General features: G+C 43.9%; 1 protein-coding gene across 6 annotated transcripts in view; it reads right to left on the reverse strand.

The window, feature by feature from the left end:
• Positions 1-24,888, reverse strand: part of PLS3 (plastin 3) — a 612,346-nt gene that overhangs the window by 254,705 nt on the left and 332,753 nt on the right. For 3 of the 6 annotated variants that reach the window (XM_069612869.1, XM_069612870.1, XM_069612871.1), the window contains 6 exons: positions 24,530-24,662; positions 18,199-18,280; positions 17,935-18,100; positions 17,678-17,820; positions 9,256-9,282; positions 9,002-9,097 (listed from right to left, as the gene is read on the reverse strand). In XM_069612869.1, the coding sequence (XP_069468970.1) occupies positions 9,002-9,097; positions 9,256-9,282; positions 17,678-17,820; positions 17,935-18,100; positions 18,199-18,280; positions 24,530-24,662 (647 nt within the window). The remainder of the gene's footprint in view (positions 1-9,001; positions 9,098-9,255; positions 9,283-17,677; positions 17,821-17,934; positions 18,101-18,198; positions 18,281-24,529; positions 24,663-24,888) is intronic. The other 3 variants (XM_069612872.1, XM_069612873.1, XM_069612874.1) reach the window with 1 other exon arrangement.

Consider the following 24,888-nt stretch of genomic DNA (forward strand, 5'->3'; position numbering starts at 1 on the left):
AGATCCCTCAGCTCAAGGCGTGACTTGCAAAGGAACGCTAATCAGGCTCCTTCCATTGGAGGCGTGCCTGCGAAATAGTAATCATTACGGATCCCTTTACTCGAGTCGTGCCATGCAGGTCATTCCCCTTTGGTGTGCTTTGGCAAGCAATGCTAGTCCTGCTCCCTCCATTTGAGGCCTGCCTGGGAAAGAGACATCTCCCCCGGTACCTTTCACTTCAGATCTGCCTCATAAGGAAAAGGCAGTCTAGCTCCCTCTGCGCGTGGTGTGCCTTGCAAAGTAACGCAATTTAGACTCCTTCCACTTCAGGAGCACCATGGAAAGGAATGCCACTCCACCGCCTCTAGTTGAGGCGAGCCATGGAGAAGAAGGGTGGAGCACTCTGGGGGTCACTCCCCTTTGGGGTGTCTTGGAAAGGCACGCTAGTGCAGCTTGCTCCTGTTCGGGATTGCCGTTGAAGAAAACGTCTGGAAAGCCCCATCTGCTTCCGGCGTACATTGGAATGGAACCTGAATCTGGCTCCTTGCACCCAAGGTTTGGCATGCTAAGAAACGCCAGTCCCGCTCCCTCTACTTAAGGGGTGCGTTGTGGAAGACCAGAACACCATTCAGGTTCCCTCCACTCAAGGGGTGTCTTTTCAAAATAATACACGCCACTCTGGCTCCCTCCCTTGAGGTTTAAGTGTCATGAAAGTGGTACTTGGACACCAACTGTATGGCGGCGGTGTCTTGCATACCTCGTAACATCCTGCCTTGTTTATTGTTTTACTGCAAGTAATGTTATGTATGGTGTAAGTGACACGTCCTCTGTAGGAATTAATTGGATATGATTGGTGCGTGCATGAGGTAAAGATACAAAGAACATGCAGATTTAATTTCTGTGAATGCACTTTTCCAGCACTGCATAAATGATTGCCACGTTGCAGGGTGTGTGTTTTGTGTGGGTACGGTTGAACATACGAATGTTTGCCCAGAGTTGCTATGGGCATAATCGAAGTTGATGTGGAAGATAGCGCCTGTAGGGCAGGGTAGCCAAGTGAGCCAGTGTGCACTTGCTATCAGGGTCCACATACGATTGCAGGCACAAAGTTTGAATGCAGACACAGTTGCTATACAATTGCTGCCAAATGATAGTTAAGATATTGCTAGAGACACAGTTGCATTGTAAGCACATTTCCACGTGGTATAGGTGTGTAGATATGCTCATGTGCAGATACGCTTGCTCTGGTGCTAGTGATTTGGTAGAAGTGCAACTTCTGAAATGGATTCCAACTGACTGCAGACGCGAAAGGGAAACGAATGGCCAGTGATCCGGTGGGTGCCTTGTCGTGGCATCACTGCTCACAAGGACGATCCTTCTTGTGCTAGACAAGGAGGTTTCTTCTTGTGCTAAATCCCACCTTGTGTGTCCAACTGCATCGTGACTGGTATGTATGTGAAGTGTGAGGAAAGGTGCATGTGAAATGGCTAACTACCAATACTTTACTGTTACCTGAACGCACTACAGAAAAGTTACTATACAAATGATGTACCCATTGTCACTCAGGTACGACACCTGCACACAATAGGTCTTCCTCTCATTGGGAGATGTGTTGGGACGCAAAAAGGTAGGCCATGTGTTGTTGCCGGTGTGTTTCGGTGGGTGGCCAGAGCGAAATGTCTGAGAATTGTCTTAATTTTCAGCCAATTTCAGAGACATTTCCCTGTGTCCACTCAGCGAAACACGTCGCCAACAACAGATGTCATACCTTCTCACGTTTCCACAGGTGTCCCGACGAAAAAGGAACCTCACATGTGTGGGTGCACCTACCGGGGGCGCAAAAGGAAAAGGGTAACCCGCTGGTAACCCCAAGCCTTTCGCCACAGCACAATTTGTTCATATGGGCAACCTACAGATTTGGTCCTAGGGTGTCAAAGCCAGCAAGGAAAACAGGGAACCCCATGCATTTCCCAAAAGAGGACACCCGTGGGAGTCCACAGAGGTATGACTTGCGCATATCGGCCCAGGATTTATTACCCAGACACCCCTGCAACGTCCGTAATGTGGGAAAAAAATGCATTTTCTGCACATTTCACTCGGCTCACCCATCGAAACACGCCGCCAACACCACAAGGCCTACCGTCCTGCGTTCCCTCAGGTGTCCCGATGAAAACGGTACCTCACGTGTGTGGGTGCACCTACTTGGGTGCCAAGGGGAAAGCCTAAAACACAGGTAACCCCAAATCTGTTTTGACACCTGAATTTCACACTTTCTCTGCACACCATACAGATATGGGCCTCGGGTGTCCAAGCCACCAAGGAAAACAGGGAACCCCATGCATTTCCAAAAAGAGGACACCCGTGGGAATCCACAGAGTTATGATTTGCGCAAAGCGGCCCAGGATTTATTACCCAGAACCCCGGACAAAGTGAACATTGTGTTTTTTCCTCACCAAATATATCACACTTTGTCGGGGATTGTGGCTAATAAAAACTGGGGTAATTTGCGCAAGGCAGACCTCTGTGGATTCCCACGGGTGTCCTCTTTTGGGAAATGCATGGGGTTCCCTGTTTTCCTTGCTGGCTTCGACACCCTATGCCCAAATCTGTAAGTTGCCCATATGAATAAAATGGTCAGTGGTGAAAGGCTTGGGGTTAGTAGTGGGTTACCCTTTTCCTTTTGCGCCCCTGGTAGCTGCACCCACACAAGTGAGGTACTGTTTTCATCGGGATACGTGTGGGGATGCAGGAAGGTAGGCCATATGTTGCTGGCGGTGTGTTTCGGTGGGTGGCCAGAGCGAAATGTCTGAGAATTGTCTTCATTTCCAGCCAATTTCAGAGACATTTCCCTGTGTCCACTCACCGAAACAGGTCGCCAACAACAGATATCATACCTTCTCGCGTTCCCACAGGTGTCCCGACGAAAAAGGTACCTCACATGTGTGGGTGCACCTACCGGGGGCGCAAAAGGAAAAGGGTAACCCGCTGGTAACCCCAAGCCTTTCGCCACAGCACAATTTTTCATATGGGCAACCTACAGATTTGGGCCTAGGGTGTCGAAGCCAGCAAGGAAAACGGGGAACCCCATGCATTTCCCAAAAGAGGACACCCGTGGGAATCCACAGAGGTCTGCCTTGCGCAAATTGCCCCAGTTTTTATTAGCCACAATCCCCGACAAAGTGAGATATTTGGTGGGGAAAAAACACAATGTTCACTTTGTCTGGGGTTCTGGGTAATAAATCCTGGGCCGCTTTGCGCAGATCATACCTCTGCGGATTCCCACGGGTGTCGTCTTTTTGGAAATGCATGGGGTTCCCAGTTTTCCTTGGTGGCTTGGACACCCGAGGCCTCTATCTGCATGGTGTGCGGAGAAAGTGTGAAATTCAGGGGTCAAAACAGACTTGGGGTTACCTGTGTTTTAGGCTTTCCCCTTGGCGCCCAGGTAGGGGCACCCACACATGTGAGGTACCGTTTTCATCGGGACACCTGTGGGAACGCGGAACGGTAGGCCATGTGTTGTTGGCAGCATGTTTCGATCGGTGAGCTGAGTGAAATGTGCAGAAAATGCGTTTTTTTTCCCCCACATTTCAGACTTTGCGGGGGTGTCTGGGTAATAAATGCTGGGCCGATTTACGCAAATCATACCTCTGCGGATTCCCACAGGTGTCCTTTTCGAAATGCATGGGGTTCCCTGTTTTCCTTGGTGGTTTGGACACCCGAGGCCCATATCTGTATGGTGTGCCGGTCGGCAGAGAGTCTGAAATTCTTGTCTGAAAACAGACTTGGGTTTACTTGTGTTTTAGGCTTTCCCCTTGGCACCCAAGTAGGTGCACCCACACGTGAGGTACTGTTTTCATCGGGACACCTGTGGGAACGCGAGACAGAAGGCCATGTGTTGTGTTTGTGTGGTTTTCATAACGTTTTGACCCATTTGCTGGTGCCCTTTGTCACACAACCCTTTCATTTCCCAAATGTGACCGACATTTAGTCGCTGCTTTAGGCACAATACACTTTTGTAACCTGCACAAGTCACCTACACTTGAAAAGGTCTGCCTTTGCTCTTTCAAAAAATGTATGCTTGCCGTTCCTCACCACATTGGTTTTCCCCGATTTACACATGCTAAGTGCGTCTGTTCAGGCCGTGAGCGTAAAACTCCAGTGTTTGGCTTGCGGTATTGCTTGTTTTGTAAAACACTACAAAAAATGTGTACTCTCCTAACTGCAAGAGTCGGGGAAATGTAGTAGAGCATTGCTTTTCTCAAAATTCATAGAAGCCATTGCCGTACCAAGCCAACCATGTCCAACATCTTTTTTTCGGTCATTTTCCCGCTTTTCCCCCCAATCTATGGCAGTTTCCCCTACCCAGTTGTTGCCTGACCTACGCAAATCACCCCTTACTAAACTTGGAATTCTGTCTACTTTTCAGAAATATATGCCTTTCTGTCCTCCAATTCAGCTTTCCTACCCTTTTCTTCCATTCCGTCCATGCATGTCCAATTGGCAAAAATGGCCAAAATCGCCTACCTCTTACAAAACGGTTGATAACCACATCAAAATATTTTTTTTTCGTTTCCACTCAACCTGTTCTTGAAAGCCAGGAAATTGGGGAATTCAGCACAGCAAACCATTCGTTCCTAGCTCTTACAAGGAAAAAACCACAGGCTTCTTTGTACATCATTTTATTGGCCTTTTTTGAAAAAACCCAACATTTTAGCCCTTTTTGCTTATTTTCTCTCAACCCCCCTACAGCAACCTAGGATTCCTGGGTGGCGTTACGACCGCCTACATGTGGGAAAAAAAGGAGCCAAATTTGGCCGAGATATCTCATGTAACAGAAAAGTTACAAGCCATTGAATGGCCACATACCGAAATCACCAAACAAGGCCCTGGCACTGGGGGGAATACCCATGGCAGTTAAAGGGTTAATATTTTCTGGAATTTGAGACTTTGTGGGCGTTTGTAAAAAACTGTGTGTTCTGAACTCTTTTGGACGAAGACAAGAATAAGCCAAGAAGAAACATCTCACAGACCGAGGAGAGGTCAAGATTCCACGAACTCTAAAAGCAGGTTGTACTCCTAATTTATTGTTTTAACAAGCACCTTAGTATAGTTTTGTAGGCAGGGAATCTCCCTTTAGCAATAGGGACAGAAAGGAATTTCTTTCATTTGATAGTAATAAATCTCATTGAACACAAGGTCTTCTGGTCCGAGTCCTTCTTCTAGTCTGAAACAGTGTACATAAAAAAGGTTCTTATAGCAAACCACTGAAGCCACACAGTTAAGATGTTTTATCAATTCTATACCGGGATCCAGTGAGACTCTTCGAGAATGCAATGAGACTTGGGAATAGAGGCACGTGCCTCGGTCAAACTATGGACTTTTTCTATTACCTTGACATTCAAGCAAGTTTGACACAAACTTACCATTATCACTCAATACTCCCTACAGAATTGAAGACAAGACGCGGACAATTGCTTTAGTTCCCTGACGGAATAGTACATCACAACAGTACTGGGTTTGATCGGAGGACCATCTTTTAACTTCTAACGAGGTGACATTTTGATTTACTTTATTGAGTTGAAGCTAGAAGATTGATACACTTCATGAACTTAATGAACATTACGCTCCTGATGAAGGGATTTCCTTCCCGAAATGCATCAAGCTCTATTTAATGTGATTGTTGATATTCATATTATATGAATTTGTCATATGTATAATGTGTTTATTAAATTATGTTGAAATTGAAAGAAATTGTAGTCATTAATTTGCCATGACCACACTGCCTGGACCTAATCAACCGTAAACAATCCCTGAAATCTTAATAAGATTTGACGGACTACTTTGGCAGTAAACGTGGTGTGCATGGGACGCAAGTGTATTAGTTTAGGACACTTTTCTCGCCTATCAATTTTAAATACCAGTGATCAAAATCATCCATTAATTCAGGCATATGCATTTTCCCAGAACTTTCACCCATTATCTTTTGCTTTAAATACAAATGCATGCCTGAATAGGTTTAATGCACTACTATTTACTTGCGTGTTGCAGAAATCCTCCCACTATTAAGCACTGACAACAGCTGGAAAAATTACCAAATCTCACTTTATCAACTTCAAAAGGATGATCAGCTGAGTAGGCCCTGGCAGAGGCTTTGAAATGGCTGGCCTCATAGCTGTGGTGGGGACATAATTTGGGAGCTTTTGACCTGGGTTAGCAAAATAACCTTCTGCAAAGATATCAAGCATCGTTTTCAATGCTCAATCAGCTTCAAGCTGACCGCATCACAAAGCGAGGACGGGTCATATTAGACAGTGCTTTGCAGATTTAAACACACACTGGGTCAAACTGGCAGCAATTGTAACAAATGAGGTGACAACATCTGCTATTTTATCCTCAACTTGTGTGTATCAATTGTGGCCTAAAGCCATTTCAAATGGTATGCTATGCAAATTAAGCATTCATTCCACTGTTTTACTGCCTATATACCATACATGTTGTCTAGTTTATCATCTTTCATCAGTGATGAGATCCAACTCTAATTTGACTTTATCTGAATCTCAAATCTTCTGTAAATGTTCAACTTTTGTTTTCACTTTGTTCTCGTGCAATGTCCTTACAGAGTATTCTAATCTGAAGGGAGCCAAGCGTGCATCCATCAGAGGACATTGCAACACAAAATAGGACAAGAAAATTACAAATTTAGCAACATGATTGGCAACCGTAAAAGCCTACAGGAAGATACTGAAAGTGAGCAAAGCAGTCACAAGGTTTGCAGTGATTACATCCGTGGTGTCGTATAATACGTAAGACTACAAGGAAATATGCAATCGCCTGTGGATCTAGTAGCAATACTTCCAGTGAGGGTAACAATAGAGGAAGGACAAGAACAGTCGGTTTAAGGGCCAGCAGACAAGCTAAATGGTTAGTGGCTAGGCAAAACAAAGTGGTTAAAGTTTAAATACAGGGAGTAAAGAAGGTAATTTCTAGGGGTGAAAGAGCAAAATTAGAGGACTAGATTTGCCGTTACCAACTCTTAATTGTCACTGTGAAGAATCCCTAGAGGTTGTCACGTCTCCCAGAGGGTGAGCGCATACCTATGAGGCCAGGGAGGTGAGGCCGCTACCCAATAGGCCCCCTTGTAGGTGGTCTAATGCGGGAGGATCTCAAGGGGAGGGATACCCCCTTTCAGGGATGAGTACGACCATTTAGGGTGCAGCCCTTGTAACATCAACACACCCCCACACACTAACCTCTCTTTCCTTGAAAAACCTATCAGGTAAAGAAGAGGAATATAGATATGATGATCTCTCCCCAGAACCGAGAGCAACAGTCTAGTCTCCCGTGAGAAAATTAACACTTTAAACACCTTAAACAAAGAGGGAGAGGGGCATGCACCAGCTGGTAAGCCATACAGAGCATAGGCGCTATGAGATGTGGGAAGTTGGAATCCTGAGACCAGAGGAGGCCAGTCCTGGAGAAGCACTGCGCACAGCTCTGGCCGCTGCGAGGAACTGTAACTGCTCCGAGAAGTCGGAACGGTGAGTCCTTGGCAAGTGTTAAGACAATAGTCAGCGCAAAGACGCTGAGCCGCCGGAAGAATGAGATGGACTGGGAGAGACCAGGAAAGACAACAAGAAACCATTTCCACATGTGATATGGTGCTCCATGGCCTCCCCTCAATACTGTTTTACAGTCTTTAACAAGCTTACCTTCTCCTCCCCCAGTCCCTTCCCATGAACTTAGCTTTCACCAGTCTCCCTTTCTGATTTCTGCAAAAGTTCCCCAAACCTTTGCCATTTACTGGTCCACCATCCTGGACATGTGACCAAAATGGTCTTAAATCTTCGCTACAGGAAAATAGTGCCATTTGCAAACACCAGTGGTTTTCATAAAATGTAACTAATTGTTTTGCAGGCCAATGCTGGTGCATATCTCCCCCATGTGTTATGCATATGTTGGATAATGTACATTAAGAGTACATGGTGAGATGTAATATTCTAGATAGGCACAGTTAATTTATTATTCTGGATTCAAGATGTAACAGATTTGGCGTGTTGCTCATCTCCCAATTCAGACATCCATTTCTTTTTCATACTTTCAGTGAAATTGCAAAATGGTACGCGCACAGTGATATTCATATGAAGAATAATTTACGATCATTAATGACATTCCTTGCTACACTGGTGCTAAAATGACATTATTGCTGGGACGTCAAATATGCATATACCTAATCTGGCTGATATGTCACATTTCATTTACATGCAGTCTCCTATTTTGCCTACAGTTCACATTCTTTTGCGCAGAGGCCAAATCATTTCTTTAAAGGGAAAAAGGTCTTTGGCAAATAAGTGTTACAGTACCGGTACAGATAATATGAACGAGGATTATGCTGCAGAGTATTAGCGACATTAGCCCTGTGGTTTTTACCAACTATGGTGTTATCTGACACATTTGACCATATAAACTTAATTAACCTGAGCAAGATGCAACCCTGCAACTTTTGTGCATGTAGTCGAAACCTGTGAGCAGAACAGAGAAAGACGTGGACAGAAATTAACTGTCTAAACTAGTAGACTTGTGTTACTGAATTGTTCATTTTAAAGAAGATTTGATTGACTAACAAAGTAAATGCGTTCTCATTTTAAATTTATGCCATGTGACAACTGCTACAGTTGTCTTGTATGATGTCCCAATTGTCAATGGGCACCCCTACATTAGATGTTTGGTTAATCTTCCCCATGTTAACATTCTTTGTACCACAGGCCACTGTGGTCGGATTGTGCTTGATAAAAATATTTCTGCACTGTGTGACCCAAAAGTGCAATGCCTCGAGACTTGGTTCTGTAGATCATAGAGCCCGGTGAACTGGAGCTTGGAGGAGATAGAAATGGAGAGCTCTACATGGTTTAAGGAACTATGAAAGAACAGTTTTGGTGAAGGTCTACAGTAACAGTGGCATAGCTAGTAGGAAGTACTAAAGCAAATCACAACTTACCCAGGGAGGAGAATAGGGCATACTTACACTGAAACCAGACATATTAATGTCTATCCTTTCTTCTCCTTCTTTCTTCCCTTTCGGTGAAATTTGGTTGAGGAGGTGAAAGTAAGCTCTTGAATCCTGCAACACAAAGAACAGTTTCAAAAACAATGTCAGTTTACTACTTACAACACACTGCAAGTCTTTTAAGTCTTTCTACAGACTGACCATTACAAAAATAGTTAGTGGACTCCATGTAGTACTTATACAATTGTGACAATGCATTGCAATAGTGGTACCTTTATTGAAACACCGAAGTCGGTAAGCTGGACAAGCAAAGATCCAGAGAAAGCAGAAAGGGAAAAACAGAGGAAGTATTATTACAGTTCAATGCAAATTAATCGGATCTATTCCGTGGGGTTCTTCATCCTCCTGAACCAAAGGATCAGTTGGAGCTTTTCCATGAAATTATGGCATCTTATATTGACTGAAATAGAAAAACTGTTCTACCAGCTTTTCATTGTATTGGTTAATATCATAGCAAAGTCACAACCAGCAAGTGCATCTACAAAACAAAAAAACATGAGACTACACAGAAGTAAGAGGGCAAAACCTGTAATTACATACTCATTGATTTGCAAATTGAAAGAAATGTAGTTTTCTTTCTTTTTAAAGAACAGATTTAATGCTATGCCAAATATACCATGCGTTCATAGAATGAATGCATCAGGGTTTTTTTTAAAGTTTTGTAACCTCAACTTTTTTTATAATAGCACTCCGTAAGGTCTTACAATTGTGCATTAAATTTCAAGTTGATCAACAGACTACATTCATATAGTTTGCTTTCTTTAATCTCTGCACTAAGCCTTGGCAATGCTTGCATTTGTATTCTTCTAATCACTGATGTGTGGCTAGTATTGTGTCAACTGCTGCTGGGTATGATATGTGGGGGGGGGAGGTGATGGCACTATCTAATGTAAATGTTTGCTGTGTAATTTGAATTTTAAACATGTGATATATTTAACCTTTTTTATAATGAATACTCTTGCAACCAATACCACTTCTTTTTCAACTCTTCACATGCAGCACAATAGAATACCAAAGAAGAATAGTTGAGGACTGGACATAGAGGTTGCCTTCTCCACACAACAGGGTAGTCCCCCATCAAAATGTGCACTCACTATTGGCCATGGACTAGTGGCGAGTCTTGGCGAGTAAGAAATGGTGTACAGTGTGGATGTGGAGAACCGAGGGGGGGGGGCGTCCTCGGTGGGGTGGAAGAGACATTTTATGCCCGAGTAGTAGCTTGCAACTTTAATTTTGCTCAGGGTATATAGTCATGCAGCACTCTAACGTTTACCCTGGTCGTGCTTGAAGCTGCAATCCAGTCCTGTTTCTCCCCACCCCCTTACTTTCGGAATACAACTTGTAGTTTTACAAGTCCCAGAATTCCAAGAAAACAAACGGGACAGGATGGCCACATTACACGTTCCAAGAGGAAACCAGAGTGTCCTAGTCATGAAGGCTAACATGCATTTTCAATCTATCCATGGAACCCATATAAATGTAAAAAAGTAACATTTTCAGCTTTGAATTTCCAAAACATTCCTGAGTTCAATGCATGTGTCAGGGAGTTTTAAAGTCCACCTATGGTAGGACTTTATAAAACTGATGCCTTGGGATACAGGACTCCACCTTCTAGCATAGGCCTGTACCACTCAAGGTATTGTTATTGTGGCAGAGCAGACAGGCTTATTTTAGGAGGGAGATGTGGAGCTGTAGGTCAGTACAAAGAACTTTGTGTATACTTAGGCCCACAGAAAATGTCTAATAATATTTTTATTTTATATATACACACAAGGCAAAGATACATGTTCAAATAGGCAAGTACTATTTCAAGCTAATAAACACTATAGAAAACCAATGCAATAATTCAGGTGAGTATACCAATGAAGGCAATTCAAAGGTAAGTAAAACCACTGTTATGGTAACGCAGACTATTCTGTTGTAGGAATAAAATGATTAAGAAACACCAACAATAGCAAGTAAGCACTTTGTAAGACATTTAATACTTTTCAGAGGCCTTAAGGCTTTAGTAGTTCTTCCCTATCTCGGTATGAGTTCTTCAAAGTCAGATTGTAGGGGAAAGCAGGTAAGGCATAGCTGCAGAAAAGTCAAGATTCCATAGGATTCTTCATTTACAAGTAAAGAGCAAACTTTAGTTGGAAAAAAGGGCTCAGGGACTGGAGAGGCTCCCTGAATGCAGCACTCCAGGAGCAAAGGAGCTACAGAACAACTCCAAGTATTACTGAGAGTCCCACAGTACCAGTGGATGAAGATGGACTCCTTCACAATGCAGTATCTGCTGTGGACCCGGTCGCCAGTTCCTTGGTCGTGGTGATGAAAGGAGGGGCTCTTGAAGGGATCTCACAGCAGCAGTCGAGAGAGGGGACCTCCAGCAAAGCATTCTTCGTACACATCCATGGTTTTGGCACCTTTTCAGAGACACCCATGAAGAATGGTTAACGGCTGGTTGATTTTTTTTCGCTTGCTTGGTCCTGCACTCTGGTGAGGGGGCATTGAGGAGTGGGATCTTGCCTCTCGAGGTCCAGAAGGAGTCCACCAAAGTTTTGGGAGGATTTGTTTGTGACAAGACGATGCACTGCAAAGTGGTCCCAGGGTATTTCCAGTTTTTGGCCCAGGAAGGTCACTGCATGCCGAGGGATGGCCCAAATGGAAGGTCGTCTTCAGGCAGACTATGCCCACCAGCCCAAGGGAGGAAATCGTCCTCTTCAGAGCTTCCCTGTCGATTTGAAAATAGGGTCAGGACAACAGTGGTCACTTCAGCAGGCTTCTCAGATTGCTGGAAGGTGCTGCAGGCATCTCTTGACATGTTCTTCGGAACTTCAGTTGCAGTGGTCGACTCTGCATCAGCCTCAGGATCCTCACCTTTTATCCAGGAACCCAGCCAACGAACATGCAAGCTACATTCAAACTTTGGGGGGTGGCTGTCCACCTTTCAGGACAGCCAGCCTCCCAGTTGAAACTAGTTCCAGGCAGGCATGCTAGAAGACCTCTGCTTCCTGTCCTCAAAGACACACTGGCACCTCTCAGCAGACTTCATAAAGGATTCCCACCAATGATAAAAACTCAAAACACCTATCCATGCAGATCTTGACAGTTCAGGCGGCCTTCTTCGAGCGGACAGAGAGTCTGTATTGCCTTTGAAGCAGGTGGCAGGCCAGTCTGTCAGAGGATGTACTTGAGGCCTGTCACTTCCGCTCTGCACTTGCGTTTCAGAGAGGCTAGGTCAGAATCATTCCAGTTGTTGCGTTTGGAGGCAGGCTTCATGCAGATCATCACAGGGGTAAGGATGTCCAGAGTTTGAAGTTTAGCAAGGATTGCGTCAGTGTGAGAGTCAATGGCCGGAACACGAGGAGGAAAAGCATCAGACACTCGCTTCATCCGTCGAATGAGACAGAAGGAGACTGGCTGTGCGGGCAGAGGCTTAGCCGGGGGACCAAAGAGATCCAGGCGAGAGGACAGGAGGGCATGGTCAAACTCTGTAGTCTGATCCCGAATGATCTGAATGAGGAAATCAACTACCACTGTTATGTCTGAAACTCACTGAAATTCGATAGCATATGTGCCCATCTTGATGTCCGGGCGCACTTCATGTGTGGTGCTTGCTGTTTTCACTGCTTTGCTTTTATTGTAATTTGACCACATGTTTCCTAAATTTGGTACCATTTCTGTTTTTATATCACCCAACTACAACCTTGTCGCAAATCCCGGACTCCTGTCTGGGACCCAAGGTGCCGCCTGAGGGCGACACCTTCCGCAACAAGGTTGAACCTGCGTTATTTATTGATCCTAAGTAGTCCCATTATATGTGTTATCATTCCAATGTCTGTTTAACTCCATATGTACATCATCAAGTGCATTAACTTCCGATGTGTAGTGTTTAAATTGAGTGGTTTGCATTTTTTTCATGTTTTTGTTTTCATTTAATTATTATCCAATGGAGAGATACTACTCCGTATATACTTTTTTTCCTGCTCAGCTCCGGTTCCCATCAGACTCTCGTCAGCATTTTCAGTATTTCTTTCATTTCTATGAATATTCTTTTGTTTGGATATTTAGTTACTGTAATAGTGGACATTATGCAGGTATGCCCCATAAATACTTATTTTTGATATCCATGCAGGCTATCGCCTGCAATACACCTGGGTTTGTGGCCACCGGCCTCTCTAGGGCGCTAGGAGGTCACGTGTAGTATAAAAGAGCCATTGTCCTGGCAACGGCCTAACACGGCAGTCTGAGACCCTGCCCTGCAGCTGCACGCAGGAGGACTCTAACGCTCCGTGTGCTGTAAGGTATGAGATCTGATCAGAACACACTTCGGTTATCCTTTTTCTGGCATCCGTGCACGTTATACCACAATACTTTACTGGATCTTTTCCCATCATTAGATACGATCCACCTTTTGAAAACACAAGAGTGTTTCACACTACAGCCGCTGCATCCACGACATTTTGTTGGCTTATCTTATTTTGAGTATGAACAACGAACGTTCTCTTCTTTGCCACACCATTAAGGTAAACCTAGTTTTACACATTTTTCTGTTTTTAGTTATTTACATGACAATCCACTCATCATGTCTTTAATTTATTTTTTCCTTGACTCATCACCCTTGGATTCACAACTGATTGGTATGTTTTCATTTTCACAATAATGTTTTGTTTCGTTTGTTTGATTCATTTATCAATTTGACATTAATGCATTATGTTACTTACCTGGAATTCACTAGACTTGCCCTGAAGAAGGAAATGATTTCCGAAATTCATTGGCATTCTAAGTCTGTACTACGTATGAGTTGTGGCAACTGCTTCCTCACTAAGAATACATTAGTGATAGCTTTGTTTTGAATTTCTTTGGATAAATTATCACTTTGATACAAACAATCAACAGACTTCATTTTGAACAAGCACATCACCTTTGATACCGGATCCAACTGTTTTGAACTTTGAATAATTATCTGCCCAGGTTGGGCCCCATTGAGAGCCACTGTGTGACCTGGTATTTTTACTTGGTCTCTAGCTTTCTTTACCTGTATTTCTCTTGACATTTAGGAAAACTACAAGTCCCAGAAATCAAAGGAAATCATGACTGGGGGACCTTTTAAGCATGGCCAGGGGAACACAAGAGCTCTAGATTATTTAAGGAGAAAACGGAGCACACTAGTGTCATGGGAACATAACTTGCTGATCAGAATCGAACACATCAATCTCCTTGAGATGGGCAGCGCTCACCCAACCTGAAGAGTTTAGCCAATGTGCTGTCACAAAAACCAGACACCAAGACATTGTTTCAGCTGAAGACTTTACCTTCAGATCCTCAAGTAGTTCACTCTGGGGGTTACATCGGCAAGCATCTCCAGGAAGTGGAAAAAAGGTGGCACGCAAGGTGACTAAAAAAAACCCACTAAAAAACAAACCTGATTCCTGGTGAATGAAAACATTTGTTTTGGGATCAATAGATAGGGTGATTTTCACCCCCACCCCACACTGTGCAAGGATCTTTGACGGCAACGGACAAAGCGAGGGAAGTGTGACAAATCCTTCGATATCATCCACTTCTCCACCAGGGAGAATTCCTTCCCATGAGGCCAGGGAGATGAGGGCACTACCCGATAGTCCCCCTGGGGGTGGTACTCAGCAGGAGGATCTTATGGAGGTGAGACCTCCCCTTCAGCCCCCCAATGGGAGTAGGGATGACTATCTAGGGAGAACGCGGTATGCTTCTCCTCCATTCCACTCCCCTAACCATCCTTTACCTTGCCATCCCATGTACATGCGTCATGTACATAATAGTGACAGTACTGGGACGATGGACATAGTTGACCCAAGAGAGACCTATGGTAAAAGTACTGGGACTAAGAAAAGTCAGGTCTACCTTAAAGAGAGCTCTCAGGGAAGTAATGGAACGAGAAGGAGGTGCAGAGGTATAACTAGCGATCCTCAAGCCACCAGTGTTTCAGGAATTCTGATTGACCAAGGTCAATTCAAAATAGAACAGAGGGAAACCAAGTGGAGAGAGAGGCCCACCTCGAGGAATCGCAAGTGCAGGCGCCGAACGGAGCGAAGAAGCAACAGCATTGCTAGCTGAAACCCAGACGGACAGGCAGAGGGGTTCCAAGTTGGTCCAGAGAGGAAGGACCGACCGGCGAGCGAGGAGTACCCGCACCCAGACAAAAGCAGTGGTGGAAACGTGCTGCTAAGGGAAGCAACAGCCCCAGAAGAGTGGAACACTACAGAGTCACTGCAGCCTCCAGAGAGCCTTAAGAAACTGCAGCGAGTACAAAGAAGCACACAGGAAAGCACAAGGCCGACCGAAGGGGACTGAAACACCCATGCTACCTGGGTGACTGGGAATGATGGTGGGGTTGTGAAGGAGAGAAAGATACAGGTCTGGGACCCACACCCAAATGAGTAGAGCATCAGAAGTCGTCTTCCACAGTCTAATACCTGGCAGAGGTGTTAGCCAGGACTGCCAGAGCAATTAGAGCGAAACACAGGTCTGGGACACGCAACCAATTGAGAAGAGCCCGAGAACAAGACCATACTTTGCAGATTAGTGAATCCAGTTGGTCCAAGCCGGGGTAAGGAAGACATAACCCCTGGTACTGTGAACTGTATGATCAAATACGAGAAGGGCCAGGGGAAGGGAGTCATTCCCTCCCCTGCTTATGTGAACTGTGGTAAAGAGCCTGAGAAGGGCCGGGGAAACGAAGACACCCCTGCCCCCTGCTCTACGAAGGTGAAACTACAAGCCAAAAGCGATCAGGGAATTGAAGTCATACCCCCTGGTGTTGTCTAACATGAAGCAAAGCTGAGGAAGGCCCAGGGAAGGCAGTCATTCCCCCAGCACTGTGGAAATACTGAGAACAAGATACCTGGAGAAGAGGCATTCTCCAGGAAGACAATAGTGAAGAGAACAATGTACAATAAGGAATGCTGATATTTGAACTGAACTTTACAACACCACAACCTGGAACTTTGTTTTGCATCTTGCGACCTGGGGCAGGGAGTCATTCTCTAGGGTAAAGTTCCCGTCTGAAACTGGAACTATAATCTGTTGTCCAGAAGAAGGGAGTCCTTCTTCTGGACCAAGAAGGTACATTACCTCTTTTTGTTTAGTAAAAGGGGACAGAAGGCATTTTGACACACGATGGTGGAACTCTTCATTTACTTGGACATTCTGACCGAATCCTTAGTTCCTTAGTTGAGGCAGGGAAACCCCCTTGGAGTTAGACAGAGAAAGGTTTCCTCTTTCACTAAGTAAATGTTTATACCAACAATCGGGCCACCTGTGTTTCAGTCTCCTCCACCTGCACCCTTACAAAAGATTGCCTCCAAGCTCTTAACCTGAACCCTGAGCCTGGGATTTCCATAGCATTTTGCTTGGAGGCAGCTTGCCACTGGGTGTAGGGGTGCACACTAGACATCTAGACGCTAAGGTTAGCCAAAATTATTGCTATAAAAACAATAAGTTACACGTAAAGTGCGTTGTTGGTTTATGTCAACAGATGGGAGAGAATTCCTAGTATGTCCATATACAAGCAAACTCTGCTACTGACCATTTCTTCACTTAGTTTTAACATGGTAAAAGTAAAATCATGTGTCCCCAACATAGTATGCTAGCTACTGATGCTTCACCTGCTCATCTACTATTGTCAACAAAAGGTATTCTTTAATAAGAGTAAAACACAAAAAGGATAGGTTTAGTTGGTAGGCTTCTAAATGTTTTGGGTTAGAAAATAGGTCTGCTGGAAGATTAGCTTCTGTTGAAAACAGTGGACTATCCTCCAAGCACGCCACAGCCCTCCATGCCAGGCACCCTTGTCCCATCCATGTTGTAGAACTACTCGCCATGATTAGGTGATTCGTCTTATGCTGTACATTCCCCAGGGCTGTAGTGGGTACATGATGTTTCCTTCGCTACTCTGGAGCAAGCACAGCATCATGCGTTTAGAGGAACACAACCGCAGCCCCCCCCCCCCCCCAACCTCCCATGTTAGATTTTACCAATTGCCTTTTTAGAGAGTCTAAACCACATAAATCAAGATAAACATTACGAGAGCAAGTGCTGACAGAAATCTGGGCCAACCATTACAGTTGATGTGTGCACCTTTAAGCACCCCTGCTACAGGAACAGTGGCTTAGAGTAGGCTTTAGCTCTGAAGCCAAGCCCACGAACAGCGTAAAACCATAAAGTTCCAACATAAGTTGAAAGTTCAAAGATGTGAACTGGCGATAGATCGGACAGGCTCTGCTGAGTTTTACAGTTCAGATATAGTGGAACAGAGATGTTTTATTAGCAGGCAGCATAGGCGAGGTGCCTGCAGCTCTTCTACCACTAGGAAAAAGCCAAAGAATTAACCAGTTTTGAGACTGGGGGATGTTTTGGGAGCTAAGAACTAAAAGCATTTCACAGTCATAACCTGACAATAATGGGGCGTCTACATGGAGTAGGGAATTCAAATCACTAGTAATGAGTCCAAAGCTTTTAAAATTCTGCCATAGTATGAATATATGCAATGCAATAAGCAAAAGCCACTAAGGAATCGATTAACCCAGGAGTGAAAACCTTAATACATGAAACCCTGCTGCAGTGTGTACATTTAGACTTTGAATTTGGCTCCCTAGTTTAGAACCATACCTTGATGTCAGATGAGAAGTTATTGATTTTGCTCGAGCCAGCATTTTCCAAATGGAAGTTTGCCCACCTCAGAAGCAGCTCTTCTGGGGACAATTTCATGAGATCCTCCAGAGTTTCCCCTTCGCGCAACAAGGCGGCCAGCGCTGCAACAAATGAAATTGTAAAATGAGTATTCTAAGAATAGGGTAAAGTATAACTGACCGGACTAAACCAGAAATCAGATGCCCAAGAAAGTGATTCACACGTCTAGAACTAACCTTCATTTCTACTTATTTCTATGTCTGCAAACAAGCCGATTTTAATAATTTGCCAAAGGAGACCCGATACGAGATGAGGTTTTCCAGCTTTCAAGTCCTCTGCACCAATATTGACAACATGACACCCAATGGCTGATGCAGAGTTCAAAGCCAAATTCAAGTTTTCCTATGAAAGAAAAACATCAATGAACAATGCTGAAGTACACAGAGCAACTTTTCATTTAAAACAAAACTTCTCTTTCAAAATGAGATAAAGACGTGTACCTGTATTGTGAAAGGAGTTAATTTTTTCTTGTTGATTGCTCTTTCATCAATTGTGTCGGCAACAGAGAGGTTGATCATTTTACTAGAATAAGCCAAAAAGAAATTAGATTAACAAAGCAACAATTAAAAACCTGATGCTTTCACATTTGTGCTCAACAGAAATATATTATGGGGCGAGATGGGAAGAAATTTGCTTTAGGATTAATACTAGAGCTTCGAAACAAAACATTGAGCAGAGATAGGACCCCAACTCAAGAGGGGGTATAAATAAGGGATTTAGAGACCCGCCACTAATTAATTAACCTTAGGGCCATTCATTAACATATCCATGGAGGTAAACTGACATTTTGAACCACCATTACAAAACATCTTCGCTCATCATATTTAATGGAATGTTCCTTAATTGTTGCGTGGTGGAAATCTTTGGGCCTACCAAAGTAATATTTAAATAGAAGCCAAAAACCAATTGGAAATGCCTTTAGTGTACATTCTGAGCTCCATCTACATACATTGCTTTGGCCATTCAATTGGACATCCCACAAACCAGATCTAAGGCATTAAGTTATTAGGCAAGACTGTATACAGAGCAGGATAACATCACAGAAGACACCAATAAGGGGCTGCAGGTTATCAGGGTACAACATTTCTGCTCACCAATGAAAGAGTGAAAATACATACTTCTTTAATGTGTAAGGTGGAATCATGAAGCAAGAGTGTGGGTGTGCAGGGATTTGCATGAAAGACTCAACCTGCTGAGTCTTTCTGATGAAGATGACAGACAGTAGCAGATCATGGTCATTCAGTCCAAGCCCTAGCAAGTTTCTAAATTGAAATGTCGGCAGACTTTGGTTTGAATCAACTGGGGCCGAGGAAAATACATTTTTACAGTGAAAAAGTATATTATGCACAAAAGCGGAGTTCCAGATCAAAACTACACTTCCTTTCGAGTAATGCAGATCGTATTGATAATCGGCTATCAATTCACTTTTTCTAACTTAACAGAAATTTAAGTGGGGCTCATGTGCTTGAATTTTTCACAAGGCCATGAACAAAGGGGTAGGACAATGCCTGAAAGAGCTCAAAAGTGCCAGTGAAGTGGCTGGCAGCCACACAACCAATGGACTTCCGCCATTCAGGTAAGTTAGAAAAAGGCCCTGGACAGCACTGTGAAAATCTAACTTGAACTTCTGAAGAGATAGCTGAAAAAGACCGAATTGGGATAAACAGGATACATGAGAGTTGTCATTTATATGTTAATCCAGAGTGGAAAGACCAAGGTAGGTGTGGTTCCTTAATAGAGTATGCAAGCCACTATTGAACTTACGCATGAAAAGAGGCAAAAGAGACCAGAAGCAGCCAATTGTAGGAGGATCACATTTAAGTATGCACACATCCAGGCCTTCGGGGCACCCAGACCTTCCCCAAGGTGGACAATCTCACCCCAAAATAAATCTGGGTCTGTGTGCATACTGGTGCACCTCCAGACCCACCCTGAACACTAGACCTAGTGGTTCCATGTAGATGTTGAGTAACATGGCTGATAAACGTTGATCCTTGAGGAACACAACACTGCATGGTGGGCAAAGTGTCCCATCTGATTGATCCCACCAGTAGAAACTGCATAAGGTTATGCAGATAAACAGTCTAGGGTAAGGGCAGCCAAGCCCATGCAGGTGTTTAAGATGTCCATCAGAACTTCATTGTCAGTACCAGGGTGAAAAATGTAAAGTTGCAAGCTACTATCGGGCATAAAAAATAATTCACCACCTCAATTCTACATTATACATACAGCAGAGCATTTCTTACTCACCAAGAGTCGATTATCACTAGCCAATGGCTATTGGCGAGTGCAGCAATTATACACTGGTCAACGGTATCAAATGCTGCTGAAATATCCAAAATACACAGCAAAGAGGCACCACGGGCATCCAGTACCTTCAAATCACTTTCAGGTTTTTGGCCTTCATCAAGGACTGAAGATAGGCTGAGAGGTTCTACACAACCTGTGAATGGACTAGTGATGCTAGTACTGCTGCACACCTTTTCATAGCCATGGCTAAAATGGCAGGGAAGCGAGAGGTGGTTGATAGTTGCCTTTTTACAGAGGACGAGGCCAGATTTTTTTCAGCAAAGTGAGTCTTTGGCCAAACTTTAAAGAATCAGAAAAAATACCTTCTCATAAAGAAATAATCTGCGGTAGCCAAAAATAGGGAAAAAACATTAGGAATAAATTTAAGATAAACCAGAAGAGGAATGTCAGCACATGAGGTAGGCTTCAAAAGGAGAAAGTCAGAATAAGGAAGGAAGAGCAGGGAAGACGAAGAAAAATCCACACTGGGGAATGCTCTATCCACAATAGGGGGGAGGGGGGAGTGCATAACTTAAGAATTTTACAGGCAATCGTCAACTGAATACTCGCAACCCTCTCCACAAAATAGTTGGAGATTTACCTGAGACTATAAAAGAAAATTATGGGTTGGGAGTGGGAATGACACGGTCTAATTATCTTAAAGGATCTTGTGGTGGATTCAAATATAACTTGATTGGGGATCATGAATGTGAACTTTGTACAAACAAAGAGCGAAGTTGGCCCAACCAATCAAGGCACAAGATTATGCCACAACCTTCCCAGGCGGCAAAGTTTTGATTTCTTATTCTGTCATCTCAGATTGCATTTCCTTCTCCATTCTATGCTTTTTGCCTTCACTTTTGCCCAAATCTCCGATTTCCTTTCATCTTTCCTGCAAAAAGTCTTTAATCGTCTATCCTTTCACTCCTGAACGTTTATCCAATTTTCCACTCCTATCTCACTTCCATCCCGTTTCACGCTCTTCCTCTTCACTAGATCTCACAGCAACTCCATGTAATTGCTGAAAAACATGGTGGGCAACAGGCCCATCATTGGGTGACTACATGCATCCAGAGTAAGGAACACCACACTGGGATGAACTGTTGAGTGAACAGCATTACAACTTTGCTCCAGACATCCATGCAGCATGTGGGGAAGAAAGAAGTCCCAACCAGCAAAAGACCAGACGGGCATATCAGATGCGGAAGAAGGGACGTCTAAGCAGAGACAAATGGGAGTGGGGGTGGTCGACAGCAGGATAACTGAGAAAGTATGACTTGAGGGGAAGGGCATACAAAAATCGAGCGTTGAGGGTTCTAAGAAGTGCAATATATGACTTATTTCAAAATATCCACAGCCAGAGTAAATCTGGAAAGGCTCTCAAAGGGACAATGGGTTAAGGCCCAAGGGAAAGGGACTCAAAGGCTGGGATAATACTTTTCCCATGAGCTTTAAAATACTTACGTACAATGTTCGGGGGATAAATTCACCTGCTAAGCGTTGTAAATTAGGATCTTTGAGGCACGAGAAACCAGTCTTTCTCGCACTTCAAGAAACCCATATATGTAGAAAAGATAAAATCACGAATTAGACTACAAGGGTATTCGCAGATTCTACAAGCAGATACAACTGTGGAAAAAAGCAAGGGTTTTGATCACATTTGAGTGAACTGTGATCCCACCCAGGGTGCAAAGCAGACCCTAGTCTGTGGGGTGAAAATGAGGATCAAGGTGAGCGGGGACTGGGAATAGCGGTAGAAAAATCAGAGATTGAACGGAAGATAAAGGTGACAAGGGGAGGAAATAACATGAGGAATGAGTTGTAGCATTAGCTAGGATGCGTGAACTGTAGTATATGTTTAGACCAAAACGGTCATGAAAGGAATCAGGAGTGGTCCATAATAGTCTAATCAATTGTCAGGAGTGCAGTGTTGTTGGTTTAATTATAAGTACAGTTACAGGGGTGTGATGGCATGAGGTGTGCTCAAGAGTTTCTGAATGTTGTGAAGTCTTTGAGACCAGCTATTTGTATTGTGCTTCTTATGGAGGAGTCTGTGAGACCTTGTGCTACTGCTCCAGCTGACAGAGGTGTCGTAGCCAAGAGTTGGCTGTGTACTGAAAGAAAAGTTGGGTGACACAAAAGGGCGAAATGACAAACAAAATCGCCCCCACCTGGAGCCATTCTCTGATAGCATCCCATGTCGGGTAGAGAATGGAGTGCACCATTATTTAACAGAGAGCCTGACCTTATTGTATGCTATTGCGAGACCATAGGGAAAAGAATAAATAATATATTTGTATGGTGTATCGTAAAGAGTGCAAATTTGCACCACTGGAAGTCACTCTACACTTAACATTAACCATGAGCCGGTGATTCCCAGATAACTAATTAAGGTAATACATTGAAGCATGGTAGGAGACCACGATGAAACACTACGGAGGGCTAGATTATGCAAGCATCCGGTGATTCCCAGATAACTAATTAAGGTAATACATTGAAGCATGGTAGGAGACCACGATGAAACACTACGGAGGGCTAGATTATGCAAGCATATAAACTTGTGCAAGGCTCCTACCCAAACGAGTGTATAAGCACTGCTCAGAAGAGAAAGTGAAATGAGAGAGCAGACGTGATTTCAAGTGATAACAGTTTAGCCATAGCAAATCCTACCAATGTGCAGCAAAGTTGGTGTGGCCTGCGATCGATTGCTTCCGTTTGTTTCCATATTTAACAGCTGTAAGAACCATAAGTTAAACATACTGGAAACCATACCTTACCAGTTGCGATATTTAAACTAAAAGGATAAGCTCCTTCAGACACTAATGGTGAAGAGTGGTTAAGCAAACTAGGCCGGTGAAAAGGAATGGGAACACAGCCCCTCCGCGCAGCAAGCAAAACGGACACAGAAAGCAAGGGGAACCCAGACCAGGTCAAAAGGCCTGGAGTGCTGCACACAGCTGGCCTCCATTGAGGTCTATTAACAGTGGGAAAACTTTCTGCAGGAAGGATTTTCTTTCCAAATCCTGGATAGGATCCTTAGGTTGTCTCACATGGAGCAGTCAGTGGTTCTGCACTTATTAAAAATGGGACGGCATGGTGTGTTCTTGTCTGCCTGTCCTGCTGCTCACAAGGAGTGTAGGTTAGAATGTTGGTGAACAGTATTTATGCAAGGCTCAACGTTGAATGTGCACATTTTAAACAATATGCTATGACGAGTCAGGTGAGAGCTGAACCAGTGTGAATAAGGTGGCCTGTGGGTGTCTCCTGTGTTAATGTGACTTAAAAGCTTTTAATGAAAATGACAAGCCATATTGAAGAAGGCCTGCATCTTCAGTACATCAGCCCCCTGCTTCATGCATGAGCTCCCTTAAGTAAAAGATATGGGGCCTCATTACGACCCTGGCGGAGTGGGTTTACGCCAGCGTTATTTGCGGCGGACCCGTCCGCCCTACTACGAGTTCCCGTAGCGCCATGGAGCGTTTTCCGCCTGGTTTTTCCGGGCGGAGAAATCCATGGCGCTACGGGACCTTGTTGTTAATTACGCCACCGTATTTTACGGTGGCGTAATTAACGCCTTCCCCACTCCCATTATACCCTATGGGGCAAAAATGGGAATGGGGAAGGGTAAAATGGGGAATGGGGATTTACCGCCCCGCCAAGGTCGGAATGGGGCGGAAAATCCGCCAACCCCCATGGCGCTATCGGCAGCTTTCCGCCGTGCTCCATGGTGCATTTTGCACCGCGATTTCCGCCAGGGTCGTAATGAGGGCCATGGACTCATTGTTGCCTGTGAAGATCAGAGTTATCTTGGTTCATTGTGAATTCGGATGAGTCTTGACCTTTTCTCAAGGTAAAAAAAGGTTGTTCAACTTCATCATTTGGGCAAAATAAGCTCTAGCGCCAGGTTACCTCTAGAGGCATGAGCACACCTTTCAAGTCTTCAAACCAATGACAGTGACTGAAACTGCATGGATCTGTAATGGCGTTCACTAAGGGGACACAAGGAGAAACCATCAGTAAAGTAAACTCATCCCAGACAGAGGTCTAACGTGGTGACTCGGGTGAAAGATTTCAAAACTAAGATGTCACTTGTGCAATAGTCATTATCCAATCGTAGATGGCCATTATAGGGAAGTATGAAATTGCATACTATGAATAATTGGAGAGAAGACAAAGGAGTTATTTCCTTTGTTTTTTTTTTTAAGGTGCCTTCATAGCAACGAAAAGCTTAACTAGAACTATTGTGGTACATTTCTATCTCTGCAGTATACTTAGAATGAAGTTTGACATCCTACTTCTGTCTGATACAAACTTCAGGTTCCCTACATTGACTTCTTTGGAGGTGGACCTTCATGTAATTTCAGCATTCACAGGTTAGAGCATCCATTACTTGCTAAGAAAGTTCTTGCTACGGTGGTTGAATGCCCAATATGTCTTCACTAGAACAAGCACTTCATAAACCCATTAAGTCACACTGCTTACCAAAGTACGATCCCATCTCCAACAGCTTTGAATAAGTCATTAGTGTTGGGGTTCATCGGAACAACGTGCTTGCAGTCAGGATCATTCTCCAATGCTTTGTTTATCCAATTCACAAAGGCATATTTTTCTTCCTCTAAATGTAACATAAGATATTGCATTAGTTTTATACCATATGAAAACTACAAACTTGCTACTGTGTCTGCATAACATTAAGGGATTTCCAGCAATCGTATCAGCAATGCATGGGAGAAACAATATAATCCTTTATAGAACACGGTGAATAAGATTACCCTAAGAAACAGTGTTCCTGGGATGTTGATTCAAATATTACCTTCTTCATACACATATACAGTAACAGA

The sequence above is a fragment of the Ambystoma mexicanum genome, chromosome 5p (genome assembly GCF_040938575.1).
Source record: "Ambystoma mexicanum isolate Mex_15411 chromosome 5p, UKY_AmexF1_1, whole genome shotgun sequence".
Lineage (NCBI taxonomy): Eukaryota > Metazoa > Chordata > Amphibia > Caudata > Ambystomatidae > Ambystoma > Ambystoma mexicanum.